Source organism: Malaclemys terrapin, chromosome 8 (assembly GCF_027887155.1).
Source record: "Malaclemys terrapin pileata isolate rMalTer1 chromosome 8, rMalTer1.hap1, whole genome shotgun sequence".
Lineage (NCBI taxonomy): Eukaryota > Metazoa > Chordata > Testudines > Emydidae > Malaclemys > Malaclemys terrapin.
The window spans coordinates 58,013,584-58,036,095 of record NC_071512.1 but is presented as its reverse complement, the minus strand read 5'-3'; the positions used below and the strand labels follow the sequence as shown (position 1 = coordinate 58,036,095).

General features: G+C 40.4%; 1 protein-coding gene across 2 annotated transcripts in view; it reads right to left on the bottom strand.

Annotated features, from left to right (window-relative positions):
* HMCN1 (hemicentin 1) overlaps window positions 1–22,512 on the bottom strand; it is a 338,886-nt gene that overhangs the window by 101,716 nt on the left and 214,658 nt on the right. For both annotated transcript variants that reach the window (XM_054038112.1, XM_054038111.1), the window contains 8 exons: window positions 21,436–21,559; window positions 18,275–18,450; window positions 17,050–17,146; window positions 14,045–14,167; window positions 12,429–12,590; window positions 10,214–10,495; window positions 8,202–8,369; window positions 4,875–4,988 (listed from right to left, as the gene is read on the bottom strand). In XM_054038112.1, coding sequence (XP_053894087.1) covers window positions 4,875–4,988; window positions 8,202–8,369; window positions 10,214–10,495; window positions 12,429–12,590; window positions 14,045–14,167; window positions 17,050–17,146; window positions 18,275–18,450; window positions 21,436–21,559 — 1,246 coding nt within the window. The remainder of the gene's footprint in view (window positions 1–4,874; window positions 4,989–8,201; window positions 8,370–10,213; window positions 10,496–12,428; window positions 12,591–14,044; window positions 14,168–17,049; window positions 17,147–18,274; window positions 18,451–21,435; window positions 21,560–22,512) is intronic.

The following is a 22,512-nucleotide window of genomic DNA, read 5'->3' as shown; positions in this document are numbered from 1 at the left end:
CCCAATCCTAGGGCGGCATGGCCGCTTTTTTTGTTATTGTTGTTGTTCCGCTCCGGACGCCCTGTAGTGGGCTGCGGCGCAGAGGAGTGGAGCGCCCTGCAGCAAGCCTGGCAGGGCAGCCCCCGCGTCCTTCCCTCCCAGCCGAGCGTAGCGGCGCAGAGCCCTCCCTGCAGGCGGCACGCACGGAGGGGCCACGTGGCAGTGCCCCGCTGAAGCCCTGGCCACCCCCCTTCTCTCTCTCCCCCCACTCCCTCCCCCTCCAACCCTAGCCGGGGCACATCTGCAGTGCAGGGAGTCCCCCTGCACCCTGGCTCTGGCTGTGCCGCAGGTTTTGTTGTTGTTTTTTTTTTTGCTTGGGGTGGCCAAAAAGCCAGAGCTGGCCCTGGTTGTGGTACTCGTGGCTGCATCCCCTAGAATGGCATGCAGCTCATCATAGAAGCGACATGTTTGGGGCTATGACCCGGAGCGGCCATTTGACTCTGTTTTTTTGGTAGGCTTGCCTGAGCTCCTTAATTTTCATGTGGCACTGCCGCGAGGCCCTGTTATAGCCTCTGTCCTTCATGCCCTTGGAGATTTTTTCAAATGTTTTGGCATTTCATTTACTGGAACAGAGTCCAGCTAGCCTGGATTCATCTCCCCATACAGCGATCAGATCCCGTACCTCCCGTTCGGTCCATGCTGGAGCTCTTTTGCGATTCTGGGACTCCATGGTCACCTCTGCTGATCAGCTCTGCATGGTCGCCTGTGCTGATCAGCTCACAATGCTGGCCAAACAGGAAATGAAATTCAAAAGTTTGCGGGACTTTTCCTGTCTACTTGGCCAGGACTTTTCCTGTCTACTTGGCCAGTGCATTTGAGTTGAGAGCCCTGTCCAGAGCGGTCACAATGGAGCACTCTGGGATAGCCCCCGGAGGCCAATACCGTCGAATTGCGTCCACACTACCCCAAATTCGACCCGGCAAGGCCGCTTTCAGCGTTAATCCCCTCATCGGAGGTGGAGTAAAGAAATCGATTTTAAGAGTCCTTTAAGTCGAAAAAAAGGGCTTCGTCATGTGGATGGGTGCAGGGTTAAATCGAGGTAACACTGCTAAATTCGACCTAAAATCGTAGTGTAGACCAAGCCTCAATGCAGCTGCACCAATGTAGTAAGTGTAGTCCTGCCCGAAGACATTGTCTCTGTGTCTGAACGTATTGTTTCTTTCATATAAAAATAACAAATGGCTTAATCAGACCTACTAGGAACAGGCCCACATTGGCAACAGAGAAGACTTACAATATCCCAGCAGGATTTACAGGTAACAAAATGTTCCACTCTACAGCCAGCCAGCACCCCCACCTCAGTCTCCCCTGCTTGCTCCTTTTGAGCTGGCTAGTCCTTGTGACATGCTGGTGAGGAGCAGTCCTTGCACCCTCAATACAAGGACTACATTTGTGACTAGCCCTGCAGGGGAACACAGGAGAGAATCTGCTCATGACCTCTGTTACCACTTGAGCACTTGCTCAAAGGTCGACCTGCAGTCTGACCCAAAGTCTGTTCTATTTCTAACCACCTGTGTGCATACAGAAAACACACATCCGTGCAAATTATACACAAACAAGAAATACAGGCCAAGATAAATCCTCCTCTCACTCACAGTAGTGTAATTCCCCACTAATTTCAGGAGAGTAACCCCTGGTTTATGCCAGAAGAAGCAAAATCAGATTCAGGACGATAATGTTTGCATCACTGCTACCCACACTCACTCTCATTCATCTGCAGCTTTAGAGCCCAATTTCCTGGAAACAACCCCTATATTTTCAGTACTGTGCATAAATAGACAAGGCACATGAAAACTGGTTCATTAGTATGTGCACCAACATGATTAACAATGACAGGAGGCAAGCTGTGAACCTCTTACTCCCATTTGTGAGCCACCCCATTGGCACGATATGCTTCATTTATTGTTGGGAAATGCACAACACAGTTAACTCTATGGTTTTGGAGAAGCAATTGCTTCTTTAAATGAAGCATTTTGTAGTACTTGGGCAAAGGAAAAAGGAGTTAGGATTCAGAGCACTAATAAAGCATAGAGGCTGAAGAAGAGGAAACAACATGGCTATAAGGAGGACTGGTTGGTTCTCTGAAGTATAACAAGGGATTTAGAGAGAGCTTCGTAACTGGGAAGGAAGAGAAGATGAACTAGGGACCAAATTCTACCCTCATGTAAACCCAAATAGTGCAGGTGTGACATTGCACTCCATAATGTTTTATGGAAATATGCTTATGAGTGTGAATATAATGTAATTGGAATATGCTTTATGCAAAAGGTCTTTTGTAAGGTATCGTTACAAAGCTTATAATCTACTGAGTGTGTTCATCCTATTTGTATGAATGTATCATTCTTGTATCTGAAACTAGGAATATGAAGTATAACTCTGAGGTCCTATTGTAATTATGCAAAGTGTGGGCCATTAATGGTGGTTTGGAAGTTTGATGGCTCCCATGACTAGGACAATTGGCTGTAAATAGCTCTGTTTACTTGCAAACCTTCCTGTGTATGTGTAGGCCAGCCCAGGAAGAATGGAGGCTGGGGGTCTCACAGGACATGTGACCATGTCACATGATACTGGAATCCATCTTAAACCTGATACTTTTCCATTTAGAAGGAGGGGTGGGGACCCAGAGAGACAAAGGATTCCCGCCTTGTGCCAAAGCTATAAAAGGGGGTGGAACAGAATAAAGGAAGCAGTCATGAGAAATCCCCTAGCTACCACCTGAGCTGGAACAAGGACTGTACCAGGGGAAAGGATTGGGCCCAGAGTAGGAAGGAGTCTAGTCTGTGAAAGAAGCTTATTGGAAAATCTGTGAGGGTGAGATTTTACTTGTAATCAATTTCTTAATGTATTAGGTTTAGACTTGCATGTTTTGTTTTATTTTGCTGGGTAACTTACTTTGTTCTGTCTGTTATTACTTGGAACCACTTAAATCCTACTTTTTATACTTAATAAAATCTCTCTATCAGTGTTATAGAGGACAGACAATTTATGAGTTTATCCTGTATAAGCTTTATATAGAATAAAATGGATTTATTTGGGGTTTGGATCCCATTGGGAACTGGGTGTGTAGGTGTTGGAAATAGGTAACCTGCTGAGTGGTTTTCAACTCAGCAGGTTACCTATTTCCAACAAGACCCCGGGTCTGTGTTGCAGCAAGCTGGCGTGTCTGGCTCAACAAGGCGGGGTTCTGGAGTCTCAACTGGCAGGGAAAATGGGCTCGAGATAATTTCAGCATGTCAGGTGACAGTCCCAAGGGGGGTCTCTGTGACCGAACCATCACAGCAGGACTGGACTCTAGATAGCTAGATACACCAGAAAGACAGGAAGTGAAGAATTTTTTGCTTTCACACAATTTAGCTGTGTTACCAGTAATTTGGAAGTGAAAGTTAATTTTTAAAAAACATTTCAAGATATAGAATTTACTTTAAACTGATGAGAAAATAGTAAATTAGATCAGATCTTAAGCACCTGATAAGGAGTAAAAGAGTTTAAAATGAAAGCAGGAGAACAAAAATAAATCAAGCCTACAACTCAAACCATGGGCTGAAAGCTGGAGAAACTACTTCATTGTCAGTGGCTAAAACTTGTCCTCTGCACAATGTGCTTAGTGGGGTGGGGTGATGGTTACTGGCAGACTCAGCCATGGTGGTAAGGTCAGTGGACAAGCAGACATGGCTAATACATGGCACATCCTTGCCAAGTGTGATGAAATTAGGGCCAAACCCTCTTAGTCTGAGTGTATGAGCACTGCTAAAAAGGCTTTTATGAGAGTTCTACATTAAAATGTGACTAGACAAAAACAATAAATGGGAGACATGGAAAAAATGACAGATGAAATCAGACAAGCTCAGGACTGGTTTGAGGAAAGTTGGGCCAACTATTACTGCTCACAATAAATTAAAAAAAAAAAAGAATTACACACACACACAACACAACCTTGTCTCCAAAATAATTCAGTAAATTATCAACACTAAATTATTCCAGACTTTTAGAAAAATATGACATAGTTACCTCAAATATTTTTTGCAAATATAATACTAATAATTCCACACCAACATGTCTGAACATGTCTGAACAACCTGGCTTGCCTGCCTGCTACAAAGTGATTTATGGAAACAAATGCCAGCTTGACTGCCAGTATCAGAATGGGCTGTTAGTAGCTCTGTGGTACCTGTGGTACCCTCTGTTTACAGCATTTACTTGTTTAACTTGGCTGTTTCAGTTCACAAAGGTTTTGCACAAACATTTTGTTCAGTGCCCATGAGGTTCTACCCTGAGTGTTTCTCTGAGCTCTGGCACTGAATGAAATGGATTCACAGTATTAAGTTTCACACGGTTTACTGTGTATACTGCTGTAATTTTTACAAACTGAAAATAAGTAGTTATCAGTGATTCCATTATATGTTGTCATGCCTAAATTATATTAATTTTAAAATGAAACCATAGCCAGTTTACATGTAAGTCTGACTTGTTTAAAATTGATTTTCAGATTGTTATCAAGTGAACTTTCACTTTTCGTAAGGCTTGTCTAGAAGAACATTTAGTGCGCAGCAACTTGGGGTGTAAATCTACAGCACACTAGCATGTGGCACACTAGGGAATTTTTTCAAAGGGGAGTAGATGAAAGTGCTCTAGGGAACTTTTAGTGCATGGTAGGAGGGTCTACCTGAACAGTGCATGGCACGCTAGTGCACTGTAGATACGCATCCAGCTTGCTATGCACTAACTGTTCATCTAGACAAGCCCTAAGAGGAACTATGTATAAACTTTAATATAGATGCTGGTGAAACATACAGTATTACACTTTTTATCTACTTTCATCAAAATCATATACTTACCTAAAACTGAAAGGCCAAAATGTTTCCTTGCTTCTCCTGCAGCATTGGTTATTATACAGGTATACTGACCAGCATCTTCCACTTTAGTCTGCATTAAACGTAGTGTCCTACCCCCTGAAGAGAAAAGCCACAAGAATATACAGGTATTAAAATAGCCTCCAAAACAAATAAAGGATGCCAAAAATCCCACACTGAATGCATCCAAACCATTTTTGTGATTTTACAATCACGTTTAAAAATAAATTATCTCCTGATGCTATGTAAAAGACTCTCAAACAGTAGAAACTGACTGGGCTCAATTCTGCTTCCTTTGAAATCATTGGCAAAACTCCCATTGATTACACTGGGTCAGGATCAGACCCTAATCCAGTAAAGCATTTATGCCTGTGCTTAACTTTGATCATGTGACTATTCCTATTGGAGTCAGTGGGACTATCACCTATATAAGTGCTTTGGTGTACACCTCGCTGGCTACACATGGAAAACAAATGTACTAAACACAAGATGCTATCAAATACATAAATTAAGAAGAGCATTTTTTTTTAATTTTCTCTAAATATATTCTAATTTTAATATTATTTTTAGGTATTATCCATAAAAGTAGGCAACAATTTTAGTAGGCAAAAGGTAATTTCTTATTATGTTGATTGCTTCTCCTCCATCAACATCCTCTGAGCGGTGTACTGAGCAAACATCTGCAGAGGGCTGTGTGTCTTCCCTCGTATCTTGTCCTCCCCACACTTGCACAGCAAAAGTTGCACAGCTTTGCTGGTAGGGTTTGGCCCCATCATATATATACTAAAACTTGCTAAAAGCTCTTCCATTTCCTACAGCTATTATCTATCTTCATGCAGATGTGATGTGATGGGTTTTTTCCCATGTTTTTAAAAGGAACCATATGAGAAAAAACATGGACAAACAGAGGAGGATTCAGAGTGAATGGAAGCAGTGTGTGGGCCACTCCATCAGTTTTTGATCCCCTGCCACACAAAGCATGCTTTTGATCTACAGAACTGAATTGTTTTGGCAGAGTTAAAGGGTGAACTATTTTAAGATATTAATTTAGGGATTCTTCCCTCAGCATCTTCACAAGCAAAACCAAAGAAAACTCCAAACTTCAACTCTAAGGCCATAAAAACAAAAAAACAGAATTCACCACCACTCTGTGCAGTTTTCCTGAGTGATTACACACCAGCATGTAAGGTTTACAAGAAAACAAGGCGTGGGGTAATTGTCAGTTTCCCCCTTCACCAGCATTCAGGGATAACTTGAGGACTTTCCATGGCTCATCTCTCTGAGTTCAGCAGTGACTGAGCACTGTGGAGTTAGTGACATCAGAGTGGGTTGAAGCAATCAATGGACAGAATGGAAACAACTGATCTCAAAAGAGGTTGTTTGAGGTGATGGCAATATCATCTACACAGCAGAAAGCCAACATCAGATCAAAAAATAAGGTTTATGTCACATAATTACCAGACACCCAAACTCTTTTCATACATACTGTGGCTAAGAAAGGGAACATATAACTGGAAATAGGACTAACCTTTTATGTTCAAGTGTAGAGATGGGAAAATTATTTCAGATAAAATAAAATATCCTTCAAATCTCCAGATGCAAGTTTTAAACAAACTATTTTGAACTTCTGACAAGGTTCTGTTTGTTTTCCATTATTTTTCCATGTTCATGCTCCTCTTCCAAGTTCTGGGCAAGTTTGAGAACAGAGGGGCTGAAATCCCAAGAGAGGGGCTGCTTTGGGTAATGCATCTGGCCCAACCAGAAGAACTAGAAACTTCATGAAAATCACTTCTCATTAGATTTCCAGTCCAGTTTTGCAGACCCAACTTAAGAGAAGCATCCTAACTTATCAATTTCTCCCAGCCACACTCAGTTGCCAAACCTTGCACAGGTCATCCTTTAATACTTGAACATTGAAAAGGGCCTGAGCCAAAGCCAACACAAGTCTATGCAAAGACTCTCATCAACTTCAAAGTGTTTTCGATTGAGTCCATATATCCCTTTGTTAGCTTCAGAGCTGCTAAGTCAATTATGTATTTTAAATATGAAGTTACCAAACAGCGATCACATGCAGAGAAACACTGCAGGTGTCAGTCATGCAGGAGGCTGCTCTCTCCCCTCTCTGCAGTCTTGGAGCAATGTGGTTCATTGGAATGGAAATCACAGTCTTCTCACTTAGGACACTCTTGTGTCAATCCTCCCCTCAGAAAAAGGCATAAGGGCCAGGCCTTTCTAGATGGCCCCAGCAGACTGAGGTTAGAAGTCAAAGATCCCAATTGCACCTGCAGCTATCACTCAGATGACTGGCCAATCAGATTGGCCAGTGGCAGAGTCCAAAGTCATAAGGGTTGATTGCCTGGGACACTTCTCCTGCCTTAGTGTAATGGGGCTCCTCTAGATGCAACAAGCTTTTTCCTAGCTCTCTGCCTCGGGAGGGGACATGTTTCCCCACCTGCTTGGCTATAGGTTAGGCACTCAAAAGCCTGTACTTCCTTTCATTCCAGCTGATGACCTGCTGTATGGTGTGCCCAAGGGCTGTCATTTTTGGCTTTTATCAGAAGGTGCTCTGTCTTATCAAACCATCTTAATTTCTTGTTCTGTGTTTGCTCTAGGGTTAGATCTGATTGGCTTTGAGGTTAAAAAGGAATTTACCACTTTAAATCCAAGGGCACACAAGCAGGTTTTCCTCTGGTTCTGGTATTTAGAGTCACTGCAGACCCACATATATTCAAGGGAAAGTTCTCTTATTATTTGGGTTTTCATTCTGTTTTATGCTCAGTTAGTGAGTCCTTGCCAAAAAAAAAAAAACCAAAAAAAAAAACCAAAAACAAAAAAAAATATGATCCAGAGGTAAAAGCTTGATTAAGCTTAAGCTGACTTCATGGTGCACATGCACACTGAGAGCCTCACACCTATCAGCACCCACAAGGTAAGCTGTTGCCATTTGAAATGGCTCTGGAGATAAATGTTCCTATGCATAGGCCCTTACCAGGTTGGACCAATCAACAGGTTGCCAAATCCCAGAGTGGGATCTCACTTGTAGATGTTAGCTCTTGCACACCACTGGATACTGGGCTGCAAGCCATGCATTGCAACAGCTCTGAGATTCTCAGATCTGCACAAGTTAGCATAGCTCTAAATGAAATTTGGTAAGAACTTTCTGCTTGGTTCAGATTTGGTTCAACTGGCTATTTAATAAATGCTGCAGCCAATCTGACCCTAAGCTATGTGTGTCTTTCTTTAATGGACAAGCACTCAGCAAGAGTTCCTATTTCTGCTTGTGTTATTAGTAGATCAGACTCTCAACTGTACCTGACAGAATTCTCACAGAGCTATTCAAGGGGATAGGCCTTCCATTCTTCAGCCATGTTATTGATGGCAGGGGAATTCCAGATGCTTCACAGATCAGAGTGACAGGATTTTTCTCCACCGTGCTGATGTTTTCAGGCACTTCCAGGTCACCTACAACACTTGGAGGGACTACAAAGCAAAACAAAGGAAAAAACACACCTGATAACACTGAATAAAAATAACTAAGATTAATTCTGGATAAGGCACACCACATTCTTTAAACTAACAAATTAATTCACTGCAGCTAAAACCATCCTGACCAGTATGGGACTGCACAGTTGCAGAGTAACTTTATTTTTCTATTCTAGTTACATAGTAACAAAGTACCATCATTTTAACATTTTCAGTCTTCATATTATTGAGACATCATGTCACAAAGGCAGAAGATATAAACATCTTGGACCTGATTCTATCAATCCCCTTAGATCCTTTTGTGGGTTCAGAATCATAGTTAGTACACAATATTACATTTTGCTTGCTATGTCCATTTTACAGCTAGTGAATTGTTAAGAAAAATTGTGTCAGACTGCCAGAATACTGTACTTTTTCTAATAGAAAAAGCAAAAATATGATCTAACCCCCCCCTTTTCAGTGATTTAAATAACAATAGTAAATCTCTTGTCGGTTTTTCATTGTTAGGAAGAGGAATAATTTGATGTTTTGCACGGTTCCACATTTTACACTTCCATGCAGGAAGTTCAGGCTTAGGAACAGATCTGAGTCTGCGAGCATATTAAGTTTACAATTTTCTCTTCAATACATCCAAGTTTAATAATAAAATAAGAGAAGTGTTAGAAATAAAAAAAGAAAATTTGCCATCCCAGAGGCTTCCAACTAGAAAGAACCCCAGTGTAATTTTCACCTCTCTTTTTTAATAATTACAGAAATAAACTTATTTTCTTCATTTTCAACTTAATTTCTTCTTCTCTCCCTTCCTCTCCCTTTCTTCTCTAGTTGCTGTTTCCCTTTCTCATTTTATAGGAAGACTTTAGAATTGGAGATGGGCTGCATGGCTCCTGTTATCTCAAGATGTTCATAAACCTTCGTGTTTCAGTGGGATCTGTGGCAGAATACTTGTCAAACAGACCATGTTAGTGATGATAATCAGTCATCCTCATCCATTGATACAGTAGCTACCCTAACCCGGTAGTCAAATAACCTGTGTCTGATGAAACAGGAAGGATAGCCAGAGTGTAGATAAAGTCCCATTCTGAATAGACTGGACACAGTGATTTTTGAAATCACATACCATGGCTTTTCTTTTAAATGCAGATACTCACACTGTAATCCATGCCACTGAAGTTAGGTTACTGAAATGTACTCTACCCGGGGCTATAAATGAAACCATTCTGATATTGCAGCTAGTGCCTGCTCATTAATTGTTCCTTCTTGCTGGATGCACATGCACACTTGTGCTCCATAACTTGCATAGGCTACCAGCTGATTTCTGAATGAAGTTTAGGGTTTGGTTTTAACCTGTAAAGTCCTAACTGGTTTGCATTCTGACTACTTGAGAAACTGTCTCTATCCTCATGCAATACCTTAGCAGCTGTGATTCTTCAGTGCATCCAAGCTAACATCCACCTAGTTTTATCAGGTGAGGACGAGCAGCAGCGTTTTCTTGGTTTCTCACTCATTTCCTATCTTGGAGGATCTGAGCCCAGATTTGATTACCTTCAGGATGCTCTGCAAGACCTGACTATTTTCCCAGCTTTTTCTTTAGGATGAAGCTGGGATGGAGACGGGGGTTGGTTTGATTTTAGGAGGGCTATGTTTAGGGATTAGAAGATTTGTATTTGTTTTGTTTTTTAAAATAACATTTGTGCTTTAATCTATGTAATGTGCCTAGAGCATGTGATAGGCACAACTGGAACATCTACAGCAATATGACAACTGTTTCCTTACTGCCCCCGGGTAAACCTGAAAACATATCTGTGTCTACCTTGCCTGCTCCATTCATCTCCCCTACTCACCATGAATGTTTACATCATATTTCCTATCAGTCAGTCCTGCCACATTCACAGCCACACACACGTAGCGGCCAGTGTCAGACACTTGGGCGTTCTTCAGCTGAAGAAGATGTCCATCATTCAGTATTTCTACTCCCCTCCCGTTGACAAGGGGACGACCATCTTTCATCCAGGTTATTGCTGGCTGTGGGTTACCCAGTACTTTGCACTCCAGTGAAACATTATTCCCTCGGGTTACAATAACTTCAAATGGGTGGTTCCCACTGTTCAGTATAGTTGGGCGAACTATTAAAGAAAAGGAAACAAAATGTAGAACTTTAGCATGAGAAGCGGAGGTTCAGAATGTGCACTGATTCTTACACATAAGAATGAGTGAAGTACTTAAAAGGGAGATCACCAAGAAACACCACACTGCTGCAGAAAGTGGTACTGGCAATTCAGTAGGTTGCACTCTGTCTTCTGAGTCGATACTCAGATAATGCTTGGTGTCAGGAGACACTGTGCTACTGAAGCTAAGATGTGAAAAAACATAAGCATGTAAAAATGTCTTTACCACTTGTGGTCAATGGCTTTTTTCACAAGAATATAAGTATTAATCCTAGTATTTTGGCTAATTTCCAGTTAAAGTATTAATTTATTAATTGCATTTTAATGACTTAATATTCACCTTGCAGTTTCAAATGGCTGCTTCATTCTTATTCAGTTTCAGTCCCAAATAGTTGTGTTGAGCTGCTGTAGGTAGATTTCAACTTAAAGGGAGCTACATTTCAGTGGTAGGTGAAGTGATTCCTGCCTGTGTGTAAGGATCCCAAACCACTTTATAAACATAGAATTATAGGACTGGAAGGGACCTCGAAAGGTCATCTAGCTTAGTCCCCTGCACGCATGGCAGGACTAAGTATTATCTAAACCATTCCTGACAGGTATTTGTCTACCCTGCTCTTAAAAACCTCCAAAGATGGAGATTCCACAACCTCCTTTGGCAATTTATTCCAGTGCTTAACTACTGTGACGCATGGCCAGAAAGGGTTAAACATCCTGAAAAATAAATAACCCTCAAAAGACATGTAGGAAGATAATGTTTGTGTTTTTGTGTATTTACATATGCAGGAGTAGGGTTGACAATGTAATCAACAGTCCCTGTCTATGCCGTAGTCTGATAATTCAGAGATCAAAAGAACATCCTAGCATTTAAATGAATTGTAAACATGGGATATCTCTGTATTCATCTCTCTTTGAAATGTATAGCAAATAATCTGTGAATGGTGGAGGAACAAGTAAATTGCCTTATATTAATTCTATAGCTAAGTTCCGGTTATGGACCCCCTTCAAAGTCATCCTAATTACATTTTGTTCCCAGAGGAACCCCCAACTTGTCAAAGAGGACATTAAATTGTATAAAAGATCCTTGGGTCCTGCCTTCTTGAAATCCATTATCTTTATTGTGCTCTTTTCCCTGCTACCATTCCTTAGAATCATGAACTCTACCATTTCATTACTACTTTCACCTAAGCTGCCTTCCACTTTCAAATTCTCAACCAGTTCCTCCCTATTTGTCAAAACGTGTCTGTTTGTTGAAATGTTACAGGATTTTTCTGCCTGAAAAGCGTTCTATATCTGCAAGGTTTTTAAAAATTTCAGTATTTAGTTATTCTCATCATTTTTCCTTAGCTGCCTTTTTTTAGGCTGTCTCAGTATTGTGTCCTTTACTATTTACAATAACAGATAATGTATTTGTTGTATAACATGTGTGTAATAAGGGTGTATCAGAGCATTTCTGTATTATACCACATGCAAAACATACTCCTAAATAAACACAGCCTATATGTAATGTTATCACTGCAGAAAGTAATGTTCAGGATGAATTCAAGTGAAAATCACTTTTGCATCTGTATCTGTTATATATCAGAACAGACTCAATCAATTCCAGGAATTTCCCATCTGGTGGCTGGACTCACTGTCAGGGTGCCTTACATATTATTTCAGCTGAGCTCTGAATCAATATCCTTATGGTATGCAGCCAGCAGGTTTTCAGGTGACTCCAAAAATTAAACCTCACTCTGGCTGAGCAAGTAGGATCTTGTGCTGATGTTGTTCCATCTGGAAGTCACTCTCTGAAAACCTTACAGTCTTAACACAGCTTTACTAATTAAGGTTTCATAACGTAATTGATTTTCCAGATCTATAACCATATAAAGAATATTACATAATGACCTACCATAAACTTGCAAATTGTATTCTTTCTTTGTGTTTCCAGCTATGTTTGAAGCCAGACACATATAGGATGCAGCATCAGATTTTTCAGCAATTGAAATCTGCAACTGTCTGCCTCCAGACAGCACTCTGACTCTTCCTGTAGGGTCAGCCGGCAATGGAGAACCTGCAAGAGAGATTCTTTCAGATAAAAACACAAAGAATGGTAATGAGGTTGTTCAGTAAATTCCACTGGCTCTTTGTAGAAATATCTGAGCCTAGAGTTGCCACTCATAAAAATAAAGAAGTTGCTTAGACCCAAATTTTCAAACTTGGATGCCTAACTTTGGATGCTTATCTCTGATTTGTGCATTTGAAAATCGTACATTTGTTTATGGAGGAGATTTTTGAAGGTGCTGAGAAGTGTGAGCCCTAGGTGCTCAGAAAATGAAGCTGCCACTTTCAAATGTTTTTCTCAATGTTGAAATTTTTAAATTTAATTTTAGGCACCTCAGTGTGAAAATGTAGGCCTTAATATACAGTAATAAGACAACTTGTATTTGCCTTTTTAACTTCTATAACAGGGGTCGGCAATGTTCGGCACGTAGCTCACCAGGGTAAGCACCCTAGCGGGCTGGGCCAGTTTCTTTACCTACTGACATGGCATGTTTGGCCGATCGCTGCCCCCACACACCGCGGTTCGCCATCCCAGGCCAATGGGGGCGGTGGGAAGCGGCGAGGACCGAGGGATGTGCTGGCCGCGGCTTCCCGCCGCCCCCATTGGCCCGGGATGGCGAATCGCGGCCAGTGGGGGCCACGATCGGCTGAAGCTGCTGCGTCAGCAGGTAAATAAACTGGCCCGGCCCGCTAGGGTGCTTACTCTGGAGAGCCGCATGCCGAACATTGCCGACCCCTGTTCTATAAGATGACAAAATGACTAAATGATAATGCATCATAATAAGGATTTGCCACAATTGAATCTTGTTCGAAAATTCTATTAAGTAAAAGTAGTGTTTTATAACAAACATTTCTCTTCCTACAACTCCTACAAAATTCAGTTAGGTTCAGGCATTCAGATACCACAAAGAACAGCGTCCTAAAAAGAACATAGATATACAGATAAATAGATAAGACAGGCTGGAAAGGCATGTTTAGACTTAAACACTGGGACTGATTAAGAACATAGGAATTACCATATTGGAACAGTTCAATGATTCTATCTTGTCTGATATCCTGTCTCCAACTGGTTAATGCTTAAGGGTCGTGTGGAAAAATTCAAAATGGCCTAACTGTGCAATACTAAATCATAAGGGGGACATATGCTGGTAATCAGTTTATACCCTGAAGCACAAGGATTTACAGATCCCTCTGAATATTGATTTGGGTAAAGGAAAGTTCAGTAAATCACAAATGGCAATGACTGTACCTAGATACTATTGTCATCACGCTGAGGCTGGGCATGTAAACAGAGCCTAAGGAAATCCCACTGAAATTAGCACTGAATTTCAATGGCATTTAAGCACCTTAATTTCCTTAGGCTCCTATGAAAATTCCTCCCAAAGTGTTTGAGGGGAAAAATGGTGAAAATTGCAAGAAGAAAATTAACAATTTCTTTTGTAACTATTGACAATGGTAACTCACTGTTCTTTTTCCAGGTAAGGCTTGGTGGTGGAATACCACTGGATTCACATACCAAACTGATAAGGCTTCCTTCAGTTACTGCCAGTTGGGAGAGTTCATCTGAACCATAAATACTTGGTGGCACTGAAAACAAAAAATACCAAAAAATGCACTCAGTGAACCAGAATGAGACTGGCTAATACTGGGCTAATGTCAGACCTGGTAAAAGCAAATGGAACACCATCGTGCATTGAGCAGGACACAGGTACTGCATCCACTGCCCTGGAGGAGTACCCCTTTGTGGGGTACAGCATACTCCCTCTGGGTGACTGGCTCCCTCCTCCAGGGGAATCTGAGCAGTTCCTGCCCCCTGTTGAACACATTCTCTGCAATTCTGACTGGCTCTAATGCAGGTTGCACCATAAGAGGAGGCTCCTATGCTCTTACCTACATTACAGACCTGCCAGGCAGAATCTGACCCCGAATGATTGCCCAACTCATTATCTTAGTTTATGAACCTTTAGATACTATAAGTCTGCAAGCTACTCAGCCCCTTTTAAAATTCAACCACAGCCACGATCTTGATTATGTCCTTTGGCCACAAAGTCCTTGATTGTCTGCATGCTTCCTCAAGAAGCATGACCTTTTGCTGAGTCTAATATTGAGTGTCCCCTCTGTTCAGTTATTATGCAACAGGAAAGGAAGCACAGGAAAGAAAGGCCAATCCATTTTCACTCTGATCTTCAACAGTTTTTAATATTTTGGGTCAGTTCCCAAAGAAGGGATAATGGCCTGCTTGGAGCTGGGGAGGCAACTTTTCTTAACATGCAATAGTAAATCCTTGAAAATCGACCAGGAGAAGCAGTGGATACCTCAGGCTGAAGTGGGAGAAGGGACTCTCACTAGTGAATGGCTTATCCAACACATTTCTACCACACGAAAATAGGAAAGCATTTCTGTCTGACACTGTAGCCCTCTGAGTCCCATAATTTTTTATTAAGCAGAAACAGATGCATGAGTTTCAACACTGGCGACAGTAAAGCTTTATACTGTATTATATTGGTTTCAAGCTCTGGTTTCATTTGTTCTGCTTCAAACCATTAAGCTTATGCCAGTCTCCAAGGAGACAAATATTATCTTTAGTACATAGGCTGTGTTCTGAAAGTTTCTGCAATTAGAGTTAGCTCTGGGGATCTCACTAATACTCGGAACATAATCAGACGGACACATTTCCTGTATTTACCACTCAAAAATATGGCAAACACCATTTCTGCTCCTAGGAGTAAACAAAGGATTTCATTCTAAACAGTTAACCACAGATGGCTTTTACAGGCAACTTTTGGTTTCCATTAAGTTTTTCTAGTCAATGCTGCTAACGAACACAAAATTATCTCTTCCTTCAAAATGGTATTAAAATGCTCTCTGCACACAAAAGGGGCAAATCTAGCTCCCTCTGCTGATGCCAGAGAAGAATCTTTTGCAACAGTGAGAGTCTGCTGTAAAATTGGGATTGGATGTAAGGTGGGAGATGCAGAGAGTGGATGTGTTGCTGGTGTGTGGAGACAAGTGTGTGGAGACTAGGTACATCCAAGGCATCGTCCACATTGTAACACAACCCCCAAACACCACATAAATGCCAGTCTAAATTAAGATTTTATATCACCTGTTTTTCAAATAAATTCTGATTTATGAGGGTTCAGGAAAATATAATATTTATCTAGAGTATCATGCTTTATACATACAAAGCCAGATTTTAAAAACCTGGCCTCCCTTTTGATGACTGCATTTAAGAGAGAACAAGTAATTGCACCTAACTTTGCAGGTCACTAACAGGAAGCCAAACATTAGGCTCAAAATATGTGCACTGAAGACATATATCACCAGAATAAAGGAATTATTTAGTTTTGTTAAGGTTATTTTTTTGTTGTTCATAATGGGTGAAATTCAGGCAGTATCAATGACCAGCACAAGGCATATATGCCCTTCTTAGTCCCACTTACACTCTATTTTGAGGATTTATGTGAACTTAAATGGTTCTTGGGTCTTGTTCTGGCCCCCTGCACTGAGGTGAATTTCACCTAAACAGGACAGTTTTCATACCTTTATAATAAAACAGAATCAGCAGTCTAATTGTCTGTAAACCAAGTCATTTATCACATTAAAGTCACATGGTTTAGGATTCCATTCAGGTCTCACTTACTTGGTAGGGCACCATCCACCAAACTTGACATTGTTTTAGATAACTATACTAAAAAGTAGTAATCAGTCATACTAATCACATATTGACTGATATCAGAAAATTGCAATCAGATAATTGTTTATGACTGGTGACAGAATAAACTGATTATGATTTTTTAAAGTACATTTATGGTCAGAAAATGACTATGCTAAAATAGCACCTTCTCAATATCTGCAACATGTCTGATTTCTGATTCATATCCGTCTACTATAAATTTTTTTTTTTACTACAGTTATTGTTATTACTTACAACTGTTAAACTGTGCAGAATGAATATAACTATGAGAGAGTAATCTGGATTCTCAGACTCCAAAATTGCACACCCCAAAAACTCAAATTATGTGGGTTTAATCCAAATGACATTGGAGTAAACAAATTAGTTAGTTATATATCTAACTACTCATAGTGGATATGTACTGTTTATGCATGCAAATCTGAGACTGTGGGGTGTCTAAAAGTTAGATTACATTAATTTAGAAGCCAAATTGAAGTCGTACTGAAAATGTGGCCTAATATTTTTATGTGGGCAAAACTGTCCTTTTGCTCTCTTCACTCCATGTATCATAATGCATAGGTATACATTTTAGGTTTGCCTGAAGGTAACATTTGTGTAGTCTCATGTTAATTTCTAAGCTCCTTGTGAAATATTAAGCATGGCTTATTTATATAGGCAGCATAGGATCAACCTCAGAAATGAACTACATATGAAACACAGTGTGCTCCAGCATTATGCTTCACAGCTTTACTAGAGTTTTGTCCCCAGGCTTGGTATAGTATTATAGACTTACCCCAAACATTGACATTATAGTTCTTTTCTGTTTTCCCAGCAACATTTGTGGCTTCACAAGTGTAACGTCCAGTGTCTTGAACCTGAGCTTCTTCAATCTAGAAATAAAATTAAACCTTTTGACTCTCATTTTGATGAGTAGGTTGTTCTTTTGTGTAGAGAGTATTATGTATTAAATGTTATTAGGGTGAAATTGTTTATTTTTACATCAGTCAATCTAAAACTTTAAACATAAATTTAGCAGGGATGATACACTGTCCTAAAAACCCAGGAATATGTGGTCCTGTCAGGGCTCCTTCCCCATTCTGAACTTTAGGGTACAGATGTGGGGACCCGGATGAAAGCCCCCTAAGCTTATTTCTACCAGCTTAGGTTAAAACCTGGTATGCTGCCACCACCAAGTGATTTAACAAGAAACAGGGAAAGGACCACTTGGAGTTCCTCTTCTCCCAAAATATCCCCCCAAGCCCTTACACCCCCTTTCCTGGGGAGGCTTGAGAATAATATCCTAACCAATTGGTTACAAAGTGATCAAAGACCCAAACCTGGGTCTTTGGGCAATGGAAAAATCAGTCAGGTTCTTAAAAGAAGGATTTTATTAAAAAGAAAACGTAAAAATCATCTTTGTAAAATCAGGGTGGAAAATAACTTTACAGGGTAATTAGATTCAAAGAGCCCAGAGGAACCCCCCTAGCCTTAGTTTCAAAGTTACAGCAAAACAGGGATAAACTTCCCTCTAGCAAAGATAAAATTCACAAGTTGAGAAAAAAAAAGATAAACTAATGCGTCTGCCTGGCTGTTACTTACAAGTTTGAAATATGAGAGACTTGTTCAGAAAGATTTGGAGAACATGGATTGATGTCCGGTCCCTCTTAGTCCCAAGAGTGAACAGCCACAGAAACAAAGAACCCAAACAAAGCCTCTTTCCCCCTCCCCCGCCCCCGCGATTTGAAAGTATCTTTTGTCCCCATTGGTTCCTTTGGTCAGGTGTCAACCAGGTTACTTGAGCTTCCTAACCCCTTACAGGTAAGGAGGAATTTAGGCTACCCCTATGGTTATGACAGCTCCCCATAGCACTCATCCATTATTCATATTAGCATCAATGGGACTAATGCTGTAAAGATCTCCTCTCAAGTAGCTGGTAGCCTGGAAAAAGAATAGTGCCTTCATGACTGATAAGCGGCTGGGGAAGTAAGCGCTACAGGAGTCTCACAAGTGAACTTTACCTTCAATACACTTCCATCTTCAGAGGTGCTGAGGCCTGGTTTCTTCAGCAAAGGTCGGCCATCTTTGAGCCAAGTCAGCATGGGTGGAGGAATGGCATTGCTCTGGCAGCGCAGCTCCACTGCTTGGCTGATGAGCACAGAGACATTCTGTTCTTCTCCCATAATGTTTGGTGGAACTAAAACAACACATAAAACAAATAATAAATCCCCTGGCCAACACATATTATTTTCACAAGACACACTGAGGAGTTAGTACACCCACCTAATAAAAATAAGACGACAGCTATCAGCCAGTTTGGCACCTTGTGTGTGGAATGAAACAGCTGGTCTACGATCACGTATCAGAGATACTGTCCCAATTGTGTACAAAGAGTTCTCACCACGAGAGATGTTAATGAAATTCCGAGTGGAAAGAAATGGTGAAATTCTGCTTGCAGGGAGATGGTGAAGATACAGACTAAAGCTATGTCTTCACTATGGACCTTACAGCGGCATGGCTGTACCACTGCAGCTGTGCTGTTATAATGTCTCCTGTGTAGCGACTGTATGCCAGTGGGAGAGAGCTCTCCTGACAGCATATTTAAACCATCCACAGCAAGCGGTGGTAACTATGTCAGTAGGAGGCACTCTCCCGCCGACATAGCACTGTCCACACCAGCACTTTTGTCGGTGAAACTTATGTCAGTCAGGAATGTGTTTTTTTCACACCTCTGACCGGCAAAAGTTTTGCCGACAAAAATGCTAGTATAGACAAAGCCTAAGGCAAGCAGGCAAATAGTTGTAATATAATTTAGCAAATGAAAACTGCAGAAAAGTTTTTAAGTCCCAGACTGAAAAGTCAGAGGACATTTAGAACCATGGAACAAATATGGTTCAGAGGGCTGGAATAAGAAGCAATTAAATGAGGAAAGAAAAGACAGACTTAACCTGCTTCTTGCAGTGCCATGATGGCTAATGTTGAAACTATCTCATGTTAGGTTCCTTAAGGAACCATTAATGGAAATTAGCAATAGAAAGTTGTTGAGGAACTCTATGGCCCAACTTCATTTTACTCATCTGCTACACTTTCTGGTCTTTGGGAAGTGAGGATAATTTTGCCCAGAGCGGGCTGAATGTTTATGGTTCCAGGCAAATGAATGATAATTAATGATTTAATCATCATTAGTTCATAATCTACCATTCTATGGTTATCCTCTATTTGTTATGTATGGTATTTGCTAGCTAGTTATTACATTTGCTGAGAACAAACACTATAATTAAATGCGTGTAGCAGTTTCTGTGACAATTCCCACCTCCCACTAACCCCCCCCACCACCATTTTCACACATGTATAACTTCCTGGGAAAAAAAATCACCTTTTGGAATGAAACTTTCCCCTCTACACAGAGAAAACGTTTGGGAAGTCTGAAAGCTCATCAGCTATTTTGGAATGGTAGAAGAGTAAAAAAAACCATGCACACTTTTCCTCATTTTAAAAATGGAAAAAAAATCCCCCCCCACCATCCCTCAGGTAACTAAAAAGCAACTGCATCAGTACTCTTCAATCCATAAAAAGCAACTTAGTGTGCTGTTTCAACCCTTCTTTCCTTTCCTGCTATATTTTTAAAAGAAGGCAAATTAAATAGAAAAACTTTATTAATACAACATTAAGTTGCAGTCAAAATATAATAAATCAAGAACTGAAAAAAGTTGAGGTTCTAATAACAACATTTGCTTGGCTATATTGCACATGTCTAATGGGGTTTTTATTTCTGCTCTGTATCACACATCTGCAATGTGACATAAAAGAGGCTGCAAGAACTTTAACTTTTATACTTCCTTTTATTTTTAACTGTGCAACCTTAAAATTCTATAAATGATGTGTAATATTAAACAAAATATAGGGGAGAGAAAAAGGAAACACTGGGATTGTCTGTGAAAAATATCTAAAATGACCTAAAGAAGAGTACTGTGTAGCTTGAAAGCATGTCTCTTTCACCAGCATAAGTTGGTCCAATAAAAGGTATTACCTCATCCACTTTAGGAGAAATACCACAAACCTTCTTCAAAACAAAGATGTTTTCTTAATTAGTGCATATGAGATTAAAACTGCCCCAAGGTACTACTCAATACACCAGCAATACAGCTCTCAAAATATCATGAGAAAAAAACCCATAATATAGTCTTGCTTTTCTTAACACAGGAAGTACTAAACAGAACAGCTGATATCGCAGCTTGGAAATAATTTAGGGGGAAAGTCTGGTCTCTGTGGATAAGAAATATAATAACTGTAAAAAAAATCTGTTTATCTTACTTTCTTTGTAGAATTTACAAAAGGCCTAGATTCTTCATGACAGTTTGTGGAACTGAACATTGAAAGCTGACCTGATATTGCAGAAAGCTAATTTATTTCCAAATATTTTTCACCAATTACTTCTCCTTTCAGCTACGTGACTTGAACTATGTTCAAAAGGAAACTGCATTACAAAACTGAGAAGCAGGGACTAAAAAAAATAGAGAATCTGTTTCTGAAGAAACAAAGGATTAAAATGAATCTATTTTACAGGATATGTTAACAAACTTGTTCGAATTCCTAGTTTGGCCAAGTATGTACCAAGTCTCTAACCATCTCGGCCCCAGTAGCATTCCAAATTCTTCTCTCCCTCTCATTTCTTAATTAGTCTACCTACTGGAGTTAAGTATTAACAATAATAATACTTTTTGGTGACAGCCTTCAAAGCTACTCAAGATTCCATGCAGCTGAGTTTAATCCAGACCAGTCTCTATTTCAATGCTCTTTTTAAGTATGCATCACTACAGTGCATAGAACCCTCTGTCACAGCTGGTGAAATCTCTCACCTTTGCTGTAACCTCAGAGAGGACAAGTACATCCAGTAATGGGTTGTGGAGACTCTTAGAGAAGGTCCCACCAGCTCAAGACTGAGAAACATTGGCGGGGAAGTGTGGAGGAAGCCTAGCATTGCCCTGTCTCTTCTATACTTGTCTTGTAGATACACAGAGGAACATATTCCTTCTCAGTATCTGGTCTCTTTCCTAGTTTACGTTAGATTGGGCCCGGCCTTCCTTAAAGTAGCTCTAAGAGTTGAATCCTTGTTATGGATAAAAACAGTTTGGGCATCAATTTCAATGTTCATTCTATAGGAAGCTGTCAAAATGCTCACCGTAAACTCTGAGATCAATATCCCTTTGTTTCTCCCCAGCAGCATTCACTGCAACACAGATATACTTTCCTGTGTCACTGATCTGAGCGCTAGTCAGTGCCAAGACACGACCCCCAGAGAGAACCTGTAAAAGAAAGGTTGAAAGGACACGTTCATTATACACTTCTTAGTTTCTCTAGTAATATACTGCAGTATATCAGAGTTAGAACCTCAAAAAGAACAGGAGTACTTGTGGCACCTTAGAGACTAAGAGTTAGAACCATTATCTTTCATTTTGAAGCAAAAAAAAAAAAAAAAAGATCCTATTACATCTCTTTTCCCTTTCCCCTGTGTTTCTCCCAACTCAGATCCTGCAAAGACTGAAGCACATGCTTCATTTTATGCAGGCCCCAATTGGGCTATTTGTATTCGAAAGTCTTTTCAGGATCTGGGCTTTAGCCTCTTACTCTCTGCTTCACACCTATTTTGCCTCCCTCTCTGCCTGGTACAATCTCCATTTTCTACCACATTCCCTCTCTCCCCTCTTTCAAATCTCTCCTTAAAATCTACTTCTTCCGGGAATCATCCTTTCCATCTTCTCTTCTCCAACTCCCCAGACTGCTTTTTTCCCAACTATTATTTTGTGTCTTATCTTGGCTATCTCAACGGGAATCCTTTCTTAGCACATACTTGTAACTTTCAATTTTACTGTATGGTGCTATATACATTCTTTTTATTAATAACAATGCTACTAGTTATTAGGGTGACCAGATGTCCTGATTTTATAGGGACCGTCCCAATTTTTGGGTCTTTTTCTTATATAGGCTCCTATTACCCTCCACCCCCATCCCGATTTTTCACATTTGTTGTCTGGTCACCCTACTAGTTATCATGGCATTGTATCCATGGTTAATATTTCCCTAAATTCCTTTAATGAACATTTTTGTTTACATTTACTATCATTGAAAAAGTGCTAGGTTGACAGCCTCTATTTATCCACAGAACAGGTTTTCATAGGCAGCTACAGTGCAAACTTCCCCAAATTGCCTGACCAGTGTGGCCCAGTCTTGACCTCAAATGAATCACCTCACATTTTCA